Raw genomic sequence first — 14,159 nt, forward strand, 5'->3', positions numbered from 1 at the left:
GGCATTTCATTTGAAAACAAAATAGCAAAACTTATGCATCTGATTATGGTGGTTTGTTTCCTTAAAATATTGGTTTTAATTCTTCAGAATAGTATTACGGTTCCTGATTTTCTTTCAGGTTGCATTGACGGCTGGACCCTGTGGAACAAGCATTGCTATGGTTTCATATCGGACAGGCGTCTCATATTGGAGGAGGCGGACTCGTATTGCTGGGTGAGCACGTGACCACATGTGAATGAGAGCGCATCAGCAAAAGAATAGCAATATATAATTGACCACATTCGCATCGCCAGCACAATAAATTATTTAAATTTTATCATTCACCGCGTCCAATCACAGCGTATCATTAAGTGGTCAAAACATCCAATCACACTGAATCATTAAGCGTCATCCGCTTCCAATCACACTGTATCCTTCAGCCTTTTTCGCTTCCGGCTACATTGTATCATTCAGCCTTTTCTGCGTCCAATCGCACTGTATCATTCAGCCTTTTCTGCTTCCAATCCCACTGTATAATTCAGCCTGTTCCGCTTCGAATCCCACTGTATCATTCAGCCTTTTCCGCTTCCAATCACACTGTATCATTCAGCCTTTTCCGCTTCCAGCTACACTGTATCATTCAGCCTTTTCCGCTTCCAGCTACACTGTATCATTCAGCCTTTTCCGTTTCCAATCACACTGTATCATTCAGCCTTTTCCGCTTCCAGCTACACTGTATTATTCAGCCTGTTCCGCTTCCGATCATAACACTAAACCAGTCATCGGTCTTCGCTTATCATTACACTAAATCATTAATTGGTCTCCGCTTATCTTTTTTTATACCACATTTTTATAGCGCCCTTTTCATACTCGAGATGTACGTTCAAAGGCGCTTTACATTTATTCCCTGATCACTGGATCATAAGTCGTCCGTTAACATATTGGTGCAGAGTAAGCAGCCACGGCAAATTGGCTTATTTCCATCACAGGTACCCATTTATACACCTGGGTGCAGAGGAGCAGATGTGGGATAAATTTCTTGCTCAAGAAAATTCCAGCGGTCAGGGCAAGATTCGAACCCGGGACCTCTCGATCCCTAACCCAGCGTCCTACCATTAGACTACTGCTCCCACGATAACATAACACTTAACCAGTCATCGGTCTCCGCTTATCATAACGCTCGAATTATTCAACTCACTTTCCTGCTCAGCCACATTCAATCATTCAAATGTCTTTGTGTTATAGTTATTTTATTGTTATACCTGTTTCCAACTCCCGTTTTGCAAGAAATCTGAACGATAGCACCTTGCAATTTCCAGACCCACGGGTCGCGGCTGTTGACCGTGAACAACCTTGCAGAGCATGAGATGGTCGCCTCCTGGCTCAAAGACAACGACGTCGTCTTGTAAGTGGAAGACCTAGATTCAGCTTATCGTTATTTGCGATGGTTTGTGTAGGGCTATAAGAGTAACTTCGCCTGATATATTCACTGTATGATGTTGGCTGTTGATGTTAATGGGCACTCCAGACCGGTAAGGTATCCGTATATAACATGTAATATACGGATGTTAACAAGCGTACCGGACCTTACACCGGATACGTATCCTGATAGTTAATATAGATGTTAACGTGTATTCCGGACTGAATATCGGCTAGGTATCCGGATACTTAATAGGGATGTTATCAGCATTCCGGACCAAAATCCGGCAAAGTATCCGGATGGTGGCAATCCGGACCGAATAATTTTTTTATCCGAATTATTACATTTGAACTGATCGATATGACAATACATTTCAATGTTTTTCAGATCCTAGTATATAGCGATTGTTAATAGGCGAAAATATGTATTTAATAATATGTTCATCCCAATAACGTCGTTATGATAAAGTTTTATTTGGGCTGTTTTGGATGTTGATTTTTATGTCCCCCACCACTATAGTGGGGGGGGGGGGGGCATATTGTTTTTGCCCTGTCTGTTGGTTTGTTGCTTTGTTTGTTTGTTTGTTTGTGCAAACTTTAACATTTGCCATAGCTTTTGCAATATTGAAGATAGCAACTTGATATTTGGCTTGCATGTGTATCTCATGGAGCTGCACATTTTGAGAGGTGAAGGTCAATGTCAAGGTCATCCTTCAAGGTCAAAGGTCAAATATATGGGGACATAGTGTTTCACAAACACATCGCTTGTTTTAAATGGTTTTATAATAGAATGACACTGTCTTATGAGCAATCAAATGTCTAACATTGAGCAAGTCGTTCCAAAAGTGAGTCATGTGTTCATGTTTTTTGTAGACAATCTACCTGGTTTATCGGTGGTTACTATACCATCGACACCGTAAATTGGGATACCGGTGACGTCATAACTGATGCAATCACGCCTGATCTCTGGAACATTGCTCCGAACTTGATTTCAGACCTGTACAGCAGAATTGCGTACGCGTACGGTATGATAAAGGCAATGTCCGTTTAAATGAAGTCTCTTCTTAGAAAAAATCCAATTCAGGTGGAAAGGGTCGTCCCTGATTAGCCTGTGGGGACTGCACAGGCTAATCTGGGAAGACACTTTACGCACATGCATTATGCCAAGTTTTCTCAGAACACGACTCAATTTATAACAACGCCATTTATTCCATTCTGATTCTCTTTTAATTAATATAAAGCTTCGTACAAGTAATTAATTAAAGGGGCCTTTTCACAGATTTTGGCATGTTTTGAAGTTTGTCATTAAATGCTTTATATTGATAAATGTAAACATTAAATTTTAAAAGCTCCAGTTAAATTCAAAAATAAAATTTGAAAAAAGGAAAAAAGTAGCCCGCAGCAGGGCTCGAACCATTGACCCCCGGAATCCTGAAGTAAAAAAGCATTAGCCAACTGAGCTATCCTGCCAAGCATAAATAAGATGCGTATTGTATACGTCATATAAGCAATCTTCGTAGTTTCACAAATTTAAACGACAACAACAGAACTCTCCAAATTATTCAATCGTTTCGCGTTGGAACGCTTTATAAATTTTTAGTTTTTTACATCGTCAAAAGATGCATATAATGGCTATATTAGACCATGGCAAATCTTCAGTTTCCTCACAAATACCATAACTAAACCGAAAATTTGCGAACCTGAGACAACTTTTTTCATTTTTTTCAATTTACCAAACCGTGAAAAGATCCATTTATACCTTAAGTAATTAAAAATTCAATCATTCAAAACAGATATTGAAAATTTATAAATAATGTCGCCTGCTATTTAAAGGGAATAAGCATACGGCATACGGATGGACGCTGGTTTCCGGAAGTCGACACGCGAATTTCATTTGCGAGATGTCGCAAATTGATGTCCAGTTTACTGACGTCATGAACAGAGATTACGGTATGGAAACCTTGGCTATACCCCCTCCCCCTAAACACAAATTAGGTGGAGAGTTTCAAATTGGGTTACCTTGCTGGTTACCATAGTTACCTTGCTGGAGGTTAGGTTGATCCGTAGCATGCCTTGTTCTTTGAAATGGTTATTCAATTTGTGGTAGATTAACAATATGTATATGTCGTGCATAAATCATTCTTCAAGACAATCTTAATTATTTTTATTACTTCGGAATTTTCACAGTGTGTGGAACGACAGAATTTCATTAACTTCGTAAAATTGATGAACATATCGCGCTGTAGTATTAAAATAATATTTTCAGAAGTCATAGCTGAACTCGTTGTCAAATTATTTTTGTCGACTGGCGGGAATTACTAAGGTCGCTAAAACTCGCTATATATAGGAATGTTTATCGCCTATATTCAACATTATAGTGATATTATTGGCATGTTGCACTGTTGAATTGAGCTGAAAAGAATTAACAGGTCAAACGAGTTAGTTGAAATGTGGTTACTGAAAAATTATCTGCAACTCATCTTGCTACCAGTTGTTTATAAAAATATATTTTATATTCGATATTCTTACGTGGCCCACCCAGTCCTGTAAGCCGAAATGATCCGTTAAACAATATTGTGTCTTTGTGTCGTATGAACGAATATGCACTAAAACTAAAATTAGGTTCAAATCGTACATATATGATCAGTTGTCAAACGAAAGTACGGTTGATATTCAAATGCATTATTTTTCTCTTTCCGGTATATTGTTTTAGTATGTTGATGCTGCATTAACAAATATAAGTGTATATGAAGTGAAAACACCAAAAATAAACAACGGTTGCGATAGACACCTATAAACTGTTAGATGCCCATAATATCACTTTAAATGTGTTGTAAACGTGTAGATCGTACACGAAAACCTTAGTGCATGCTCGAATTGTTTTTGTTCAGTCGTGGGTTGTTTTTGAGTCGCGTTTATAGAGACCGCGTGAAATCACCTGATACAAGTTTCGTACATAATGCAGTTTGTTTCCGTAAAAAGTTTCAACAAAGTAGCATTTGTGTTGCTGATCAAAAATTTGTAAAAACATGGCAAATATTTAATCCATCATGACTCGATAAGTTCTTATAAAATACAAACATTATTTGATCCTTCATATTTGTTTCTAAGTAACATGAAATCGTTTATTTATTACTATTTTCCATGCTTCACCGTCTGTTGACATTTTTTCACAAGAAAATAATCTCCCTGCAATGTCAGTTTTAAGAGTGCTTATAGCATGCCAATATTAAAATTGGAACAGCCAATCAGAATTGATGGCTCAAGAAGGACCGAACATTCAAGATGACGGTCTGCCACTATCAATACAATCGATTAGTTTCGTGTTTACAGACAATAAATATTTGAAAAAAAGCAACCGTCATAAAGACGAAAGGTTAATTATTATTTTTATAATAATTTATGGTCAATTTAGTAATGGAAATTTATTATGTTACATCTCAATGAAAATTAACTCCGACTCAAAAGGGGCATAGCATATTTTAACTGTTCTAACCACAGATTACGGTCACGGCGGGCTGAATAGACAGGAGATACCCAGGGGTCCCTTCATGACGCTGGAGCCTCGTAACGTTGCGGTGATCGGAGAGGGCACGGAGACCTCCATCGCACTAGAGTGTTCCGCTAGCGGCAACCCGCCACCCGGATATACCTGGTACCGAGGAAACACTACCATCACAACTGAGCAGAGCAAAAGGCAAGGTTATCATCATCATCATCATCATCATCATCATCATCATCATCATCATCATCATCATCATCATTATTATCATCATTATCAACTGCATCATCATCATCATCATCATCATCATCATCATCATCATCATCATCATCATCATCATCATCACCAGAAGCGGAAAAGGTAGCAGCCGCAACGTCATCTTTATCGTTGTCTTTAACGTCGTCATCGCCATCATCGTCATCATATTAATGGTTCAACATAGATTACCACCTTAAAGGGATCTTTTCACGGTTTGATAAATTGACAAAATTGGAAAAAGTTGTTTCAGATTCGCAAATTTTTGTTTTAGTTATGATAAAGTTAGTTTGTGAGGAAATAGTATTATTGAACATTTACCATATTCTAATATAGCCATTATATGCATCTTTTGACGATTTAAAAACCTAAAAATTATAAAGCGTTGCAACGCGAAACGATTGAATAATTTGGAGAGTTCTGTTGTTGTCGTTTAAATTTACGAAACTACAAAGATTGCTTATATAACGTATAAAATACGTCATACATTAACACTTGGCAGAATAGCCGAGAGGGCTAATGCTTTTTTACTCCAGGACTCCGGGGGTCACTGGTTCGAGCCCCGGTGCGAGCTACATATTTTTTCCTTTTTTTAATTTTATTCTTGATTTTTCACTGAAGCTTTTAAGATCCAAAGTTTACTTTTATCAAAATAAAGCATTTAATGGCTAACTTCAAAATATGCAAAAATCTATGAAAAGGTCCCTTAACCAAACTCCAAGTACTTGTTTTTAATTCCGTTAAGTTCCTAACCTCAGCCAGTGTCCTTGTGAGTGAAGGTTGCATGTTGAACAGGTACACGGTGAGCGGCGGGCGGTTGATCATTCAGGGCCCCCGTGACAGCGAAGACGCCGGTATGTACCATTGCAAGGCCGCCAACTCGCTGGGCACCGTCCTGAGCAGGACCGCAGTCGTGCAGTTTGGATGTACGTGAGGACCCCGCTATACGCAGTACCGATACGATTTTGACGGATTTTTATCTTCTTTCTTATACCAGTTCATTATTAACTCATTTATGCCTAGCGTCTAGAAAAAAGGCCTTGGCAAACAGCGTAAACCCAGATGAGACGCCGCATGATGCGGCGTCTCATCTGGGTCAGCGCTGTTTGCATAAAGGAACTTCTGTAAGAAATATTCTACATATAGAAATAAATATACTAGACATCAATAATTTTGGAAATAAATTGATCCAATTTAGGTGGATGGGAAAGTCCACTAGGCATATATGGATTAAACGTTCGGTTTTATACTTTTATATATGGGCTCATTTATTCGTGTGATCTGAATACCAGCTGTCTGGTTCAATGTAAATGGCATACTGTTTACTCTTATTTCAATGCTGTCTTTGTTCCGCAATAGATCTGCACGCGTTCTCGCCAGTGAAATCAGACGACCAGGTGGGCACGGTGTTCGAGGGAGTCCGCATTAGTTGCTTCACACCAGCGTACAATCCAGGTGCGAACAGAAACTGCGTCGGTTGATTCGGTCGAGGAAAAACAACAGCACTATAATCTATAATACATTATGACCTTTACGCTTGCACGAAGTCATTCACTTTGATAGTAAGAATAGATTACATAAATAACTAGTACATTTCCGTTATTTATACTGTTTGTACCAGCGATGGAATAATGTTAATTCAAAGTTGTACGTGTTTTGTTGTAGAGGTGCGGTACGGCTGGTTTCAGGACCACAACACACACAACTACATCTTCCCGAATCACCCTGTCCACTTCATCTCGCAATCCGGCTATCTGTACTTCTCCGAGGTGCAGCCCACCGACGACCGCACCTACTACTGCGTCGTGACGCTCGTTGCCCCTCACGACTACGACGCCGATACGACTATGTCGCCCAGCAGAGTCGGTCTGGGGACCAAACTTATACTCAGACCCGGAAGTGAGTGGAGAAAAGTTGCTATCGACATGTTTTATATATTTGTCGGATGATTGCATCGAAGGCAGGCAAACATTCAAGCTTTTAAGTTTCATTTTCGATGCTTAGTTGTCCTATATGTTTTCGTATTAAGGTGTGTTTTACTTTGCTCCTTTGTTTGTCAGAGACGTCAAACAACTACGGCCCCATCATTTATACGCACACGTTCCCGACCCCGGCGTTGAGGGGAAGCCTGGTGCGCCTCGAATGCGTCGCTTATGGATCGTGCGTAGCTGCCTTATTCGTTAAATATTTTGAGTTCAATCAATTGTATTAAAAGTATAACACCGGTAATAAAATTATAGCACTAATTGGTCTTGTATATACCATTAAAACAATAAGCAATTATAGAAAGATTTGTTTGGTGTGTATTTTTATATAAAAATCTCATTTATTTCAATGCATATGTGTATAATGTTATAATATATAATGTGCGCAATAACCATCACCCCGCTGTCTGCAGCCTTCCGTTGATGTACAGCTGGAGTCGCGCTGATGGTCAGCCGTTCGTCAAGGGGACGCAACTCAGTGACATTAACCGCGTGCTCACGATAGCCAACGCGCCGCTCGAGGCGGATGGAGACTACATCTGTAAAGTAGTCCGTCAGGGCAAAGTCAGTAAGACGGTCACCATCTCGCTGTTTCTTGAGAGTAAGTACAGCTACCGGGTTACCTTTTGTTATAACATCGTTATCGGACCTTGACGTATTAATCAACCGATTCTTAGACTTCATTCTAAAAATAAGCAATATTCTTTAAACTTTAATGTACTAAAGGTGATCAACACGTGAAACTCAGAACTATTTCACATTACATACTGTATTTAAATTATTATGTATTCTCTTGAAATGGTTTAGACTTTATTCGAAAATAAAGATTACCTCATTTGTTCGCATGAATGTGTATTTTATATTTTGAGAATAACAGTGCGAAATGACGTATTTATTCCTTTATGCAGAAATTTAGCTGCAAAGTGAAAAACCAATATAACGGGCAATTGTTCAAAATTGTCGTTGTGGAAAATACGCAAAAACAGATATTAACCAAAAAATGCAAATACCATTTACTGATTATTTGTAAACGCCCTAATGCAAATATGAATCATGTGTTGAATCCTACTATTCACTTTGTGTGTGATATGTTTCCCAGCAAAGCCCTACTTTTCGGACCCGATCAACAACATGTTTGTGGACGCCGGGCAGACGGTGGTCTGGCGCTGTAAGGCGGTCGCCCGACCTCGAGCGAGTTTTTCATGGTACAAGGATGGCGTGCTACTGACACATGTGCCCGGTAAGTGCAGGAGACGTGATGCAACTTATTTTTATACCCCATTACCATTGGTAATAGGGGCTATATAGGAATCACTTTGTCGGTCGGTCTGTTGGTCGGTCTGTCTGTCCCGAAAATTTCATCCGATCTTAACCAAACTTGGTCAGAAGCTTTATCTAGATGATGTCTAGGTAAAGTTTGAATATGGGTCATGCCGGGTCAAAAACTAGGTTACGGTGTCATTTAGTGCGTTTTAAACCGAAATTTTGTCCGGACCATAACTATGTCATTGATCGTAAGATTTTAAAATGACTTGGTATATGTGTTCAACATCATGTGACGGTGTGTCAAGCGCAAGAAGTACGTCGATATCTTCAAGGTCAAGGTCACACTTGGAGCTAAGGTCACTGCCATAAATGAGCTTGTCCGGGCCATAACTATGTCGTTCATTGTGAGATATTTTAAAATCATTCAGCACATTTGTTCAGCATCATTGGACGGTGTGTCATGCGGATAAATTACGTCGATATCTGCAACGTAAAGATCACACTTTGAGTTCAAAGGTCAAAAATGACCATATATGATCTTGTTCGGGCCATAACTATGTCATTCATAGTGAGATTTTAAAATCACGCGGTACATTTGTTCACAATCATTGGACAGTGTGTCATGCGAAAGAATTACGTCGATATCTCCAAGGTCAAGGTCGCACTTGGAGTTCAAAAGTAAAATATTTCAATAAACGAGCTTGTCCGGGCCATAACCATGTTATTCATTGTGAGATTTTAAAATGTACATTAATTTTGTTCACAGTCATTAGACGGCGTGTCATCCGAAAGAATTCAAGAGTTCAAAGGTCAAAATGGCCATAAATGATAATGGCATAACTAAAAATAGCCATACATCAGCTTCTCTTGTTTTGTGAAGACCGCATGCAAAATATTATGTGTCAATGCAGCATGTGGGGGTATACGTCACGTCTGTGACAAAGCTCTAGTTTAAGTCTGAAATCAAACAGATTCATAGGTTATTGAAAGCAAAACAGATTATCTATGACATGCATCTTCTTAATGAGATAATAAGTATTATCACAACACTGATCTTGGGATTTGCCGATAGGTCTTCTGACGACGTCAATTATATAACGGACTGTTTGTGTACGTGTTTGTACACGAATGGTGTTAACAATTAAATGAACTTAAGTTTACTCTTCCCCACTCAAAGCAAAGTAAACATGATTTTGTGCTGACCAGTATCTAAGGGTTGGCAATGAGGCCTTTAAAACTTGAATCCAGTAAGAAACGTGTTTAATTAAATGTAACTTTCTAAGGGACTTCAAATGCGTCATAATACGTATCTAAGTGGTAGAGGGTTAAAAGGTGTTAAATTTAACTTAGTATTTGAATGTCCGTGCAGGTAAGCTGGAGGTGAGCGGGAACAAGCTGACTATCAGCAATGTGGCGGCAGGTGACAGCGGCATGTATCAGTGCGCCGCCACCAACAGACACGGCACGTCCTTCAGCTCCGGCGAACTTCAGATTCTAGGTACGGGTCTTAAATGTTGTCCAGTGGGTTCGCCGTCGTGTGACATACAGTCCATTCTCGTTATCTCGAAGTCGGCGTGAACAAGAAAAAAATATCGAGATAACGAGAGTTCGAGATATCCGATAAGACGTTTTCAAAGAAAAGATGTGACGAAAATTTACCTTGTTATTCAACATCTAAATACCTGCTAAGTGGTCTAACTAGAGCCGTCACCGTGTGGCATAATACTCTCTACCTGATATATACGCGTTTTTACAAAGCAAGATTTATTTTGCTATTTAAATGCTTAAAATGACGTTTTAAGTATTACAGAATTGCATGAGCACATGCGGTTATAATTTTTCTAAACTGTCGAGTAAACATCCGGTTATGTTGCTATTTAAAGTTATGATGCAATTGACGTCCAATCAAGACGAGGGTTTTCCATCTGACCATGCTAAATCACGTACCGGAATACTGAACTGTACATGTACATTTTGTAGTTTGAAATGCAGAGTTCAATCGATCATTAGTACAGGATCAAATAAAAATGAAAAGCCATTTATATAAGCAAAAATATAACTCAATGCATTTTGGAATGTTGTTTGTAGAAACAATTAGTCTTTCGGCCTTTCGGCAGGTTGTGTATTAATTGCAGTTAATTGATGTTAAAGTGACGGACCTTACTCAAGTGTTAATGGCTAACGACATTACACACGTGTGATCATTGATGCAATCAACGGATCAATTTCCTACCGCACAGTATCGGGAGCAGCCGGGCGAAGCGGGACGGTGAAGTATCAAAGAAAATATTTCTCACCTTTTGCAGCCACTGGGACAGTTATTCGCACTTCGAGATAAACCGCAGAAAATACATGTAAAATCGGGACCCGGGATAAAATTTTATATCGACATATCGAATTATTCGACATAACGAAAATCGAGATATGCGATGTTTATTTATATAGATAAAGAAGGAAAAAAGTTGGGACATTGAGCTTACTTCGCCATATCGAATATATCGAGATATCCGATGTCGAGATAACGAGAGTGGACTGTACATGTATTTAAATGTCACCTGTGCCATCGCACAGTTATTTATCGCGAGCTTAGGCGGAAAGTGTCGTTCCTGATTAGCCTGTGCGGACTGCACAGGCTAATATGGGAAGACACAATACGCACATGTATTAAACCCCCGTTTCACAGAGGGCGGCTCATTAAATTTTTCTTTGATGCAGTTGCTATCGTGTCACGAAAAACTGATCCACTGGATGTTCTTTGATGCAGTTGCTATCGTGTCACGTAAAACTGATCCACTGGATGTTCTTTGATGCAGTTGCTATCGTGTCACGTAAAACGGATCCACTAGATGTTATTTGATGCAGTTGCTATCGTGTCACGTAAAACTGATCCACTGGATGTTCTTTGACAGCAAGAATTTTGCTGGGATAATGACGTCATTTCGTAAAAAAATGACGTCATTTCACGGTAAACAATGAAAATTATCGGTAATTCTCACTGATAATGTTCATTGTTTGAAACAGTGAAATTATCAGTTTTAATTTAATGATATTTCTCTATAAACCACCGGAAAGCATTAAATAAAGCAAGTTAAAGCGCAAAGTGTCGTTCCTGATTAGCCTGTGCGGACTTTACAAAAACTGTGAAGGTGCCTGACATCACATACTTGTTAATATGTTGGTAAAGTTTAAGCTCTTTATCATCAATTTGTTTTGAGGTACACTTGACAGAAACTTGCAAGTTAATAGCCGGTTAATATGTCTGTAAAGATTTAGACACAGCGATTGTACATTTTGATTTACGCGCCATGCAAGTCAAATAATGTATGTTTTTGTTCTAAACGGTGCCGTTACTCCGGTTGTGTCGTAAACATGCAAACACAACTATAACCCATTTATGCCTAGCGTCCAGAAAAAAAGGCATTGGCAAACAGCGTAGACCCAGATGAGACGCCGCATGATGCGGCGTCTCGTCAGGGTCTGCGCTGTTTGCTTATAAGAATTTCTGTAAGAAATATTCTAAATATAGAAATAAATATACTAGACATCCCTAATTTTGGAAATAAATTGATCCAATTTAGAAGGATGGGAGAGTCCACTAGGAAAATGGCTTAAAGGTGCGCAATATCACATTTTGGTGCATACGTTTTTACATGTAAAGATGCAAGTAATTTCTAAACTCGTGTCATGTATGAGAATTTTCCAGATTTATGACACTTTCATATAATTTCATATGCAGAAATACGTCCGATATCAAGACGATAAATTGAAATACGCCAAAATTCAGATACATGTACATTTGTTGTATATGGCAAATATATCGGCCCTATATGCTAAATTCTATATCGGACTTCGTCATCAGCTCGAGGTTGGCATGATATTTGAAACCTATACGAGTCGTGTTCTGAGAAAACTGGGCATAATGCATGTGCGTAAAGTGTCGTCCCAGATTAGCCTATGCAGTCCGCACAGGCGAATCAGGGACGACGCTTTCCGCTTTTATAACATTTTTTCGTTGAAATGAAGTCAATTCTTAGCGAAAATCCAATTAAAGCGGAAAGTGTCGTCCCTGATAAGCCTGTGCGGACTGCAAAGGCTTATCTGGGACGACACTTTTACGCACATGCATTATGCCCAGTTTTCTCAGAACACGACTCATATGGAATCCTTGCTGGCTGGGAAACGCATTTATTTATAAAAGTAAGGGGGTTAATAGGATTATTAACGATGATCGAATATACTCACTTGAAATTAATTTATTTCGTACACACTTCTGTAGTCAATTTAATCAAAAAGATTTATAGTGACCTTTTTCACAGAATTTAGTATTTTTAAAAGTTTGTAATTAAATGCTTTACATTGATAAATGTAAAGATCGAAACTAAATAATTCTAGTATCAAATAATAAAGAAAGAAAAAAAAGTAATCCACTCCCAGGCTTGAACCACTGACCCTTGGAGTTAAAGTATTGCGCTTCAGCCACTCTGCCACTGTTGACATAGTAGCGGACGTATATTATACTTAATATAAGCAATCCTCGTAATGTTACAAAATATAACGATAACAACAGAACTTTCCAAATTATGCAATCAGTTCGCGTTTATAACGTTTCATAGTTTTTATGTATTTTAACTCGTCAAAAGATGCATATAATGGATAATTTAGAGCATGGTAAATGTTCAGTATAATTGTTTCTTGCACACACAAAAAACTACATCGAAAATTTGCAGATCTGATACATTTTTTTTTCAATTTTGTCAATTTATAGAATAAATTTAAACGGACAGATTTGAAGAATTGTTTTTTCGTGAGTATTGAATACATGTTTTCCTAGTTCGAAATATATTTTATCCCATTTTCACCGCGACATTGACGGTATAACACGTTGTGAAATATACTTGCTTGTATTCAACACTGTGGAATATACCTGTCGCGTGCACGGACTACTTTTTAAATGACGTCATGCGATATGCGCTAAAATTAGGTCGATATTGTTTGGTTCATTGATCGAATTTTAAGGTCACCCATTAGAAGAAAATGTGCATATTTTGCAGAAAAATATATATATGACATATTCACCAAAAGAACTGTTGAAATAAAATATAAAATTACACGATTTTTGTTTTGTTATTTTTTTATTTATATTTACTTTACCACTGAATGATTTTTCATAAGAAACAAAGTCGACAAAACTTAAGCTTCAAAATTATACGACCTTCAACCTTTAAATCTAGTCATATGACATAATTTTTCGCCATCCGTATAATGAATCAGCTGATTGATGGCGTCATAAAATGACATACTTATTGCGTCATTTCCCCCATTTTTTTGACGATTTATTATAAACGCGACCTATTTCACATGTTTTCTACATGTACTGTATGTCGACATATCTGAATTGTCAATTGATCACATTTTCCTTATTTCGTGTAATGTGCATTGTTTATAACCAAAGCATATACTTTTGACATTTAACTTAAATATTAAGAACGTACAACAAGCCATACACATATCGCACAGTTCATGAATAATCTGCTATGTTTGCTTTCCTATTTAATTCACGTTAGGCATAGAGCTGTGTAAAGTATAAGCTGGTAAAAATAGCACCACACTGGAATTGGGAACGTCCCATTTTGTACACGGGTATTTTCTACTCATTTATCTGTTGTGTACTGGAATGTTTTCCATTCTTTGTGTATTTATATATTAAATTATTTTCTCGTACAATAAGGGCATATACCATAGATAAATAAAAC

General features: G+C 38.2%; 2 protein-coding genes and 1 long non-coding RNA gene across 3 annotated transcripts in view; 2 read left to right on the plus strand and 1 right to left on the minus strand.

Moving 5' to 3' along the window:
- Nucleotides 1-14,159, plus strand: part of LOC127840835 (DNA-directed RNA polymerase II subunit RPB2) — a 144,966-nt gene that overhangs the window by 99,231 nt on the left and 31,576 nt on the right. The window lies entirely within an intron of this gene.
- Nucleotides 1-14,159, minus strand: part of LOC127840864 (uncharacterized) — an 82,758-nt gene that overhangs the window by 37,353 nt on the left and 31,246 nt on the right. The window lies entirely within an intron of this gene.
- The window catches only part of LOC127840837 (contactin-like), a 51,746-nt gene that overhangs the window by 10,339 nt on the left and 27,248 nt on the right, over nucleotides 1-14,159 (plus strand). Inside the window, exons 2-13 of the mRNA XM_052369264.1 lie at nucleotides 119-213; nucleotides 1,299-1,384; nucleotides 2,272-2,423; nucleotides 3,232-3,348; nucleotides 4,900-5,095; nucleotides 5,951-6,081; nucleotides 6,515-6,610; nucleotides 6,821-7,054; nucleotides 7,216-7,315; nucleotides 7,554-7,741; nucleotides 8,240-8,380; nucleotides 9,776-9,904. Of these exons, the coding sequence (XP_052225224.1) occupies nucleotides 119-213; nucleotides 1,299-1,384; nucleotides 2,272-2,423; nucleotides 3,232-3,348; nucleotides 4,900-5,095; nucleotides 5,951-6,081; nucleotides 6,515-6,610; nucleotides 6,821-7,054; nucleotides 7,216-7,315; nucleotides 7,554-7,741; nucleotides 8,240-8,380; nucleotides 9,776-9,904 (1,665 nt within the window). The remainder of the gene's footprint in view (nucleotides 1-118; nucleotides 214-1,298; nucleotides 1,385-2,271; nucleotides 2,424-3,231; nucleotides 3,349-4,899; nucleotides 5,096-5,950; nucleotides 6,082-6,514; nucleotides 6,611-6,820; nucleotides 7,055-7,215; nucleotides 7,316-7,553; nucleotides 7,742-8,239; nucleotides 8,381-9,775; nucleotides 9,905-14,159) is intronic.

Source organism: Dreissena polymorpha, chromosome 8 (genome assembly GCF_020536995.1).
Source record: "Dreissena polymorpha isolate Duluth1 chromosome 8, UMN_Dpol_1.0, whole genome shotgun sequence".
NCBI lineage: Eukaryota > Metazoa > Mollusca > Bivalvia > Myida > Dreissenidae > Dreissena > Dreissena polymorpha.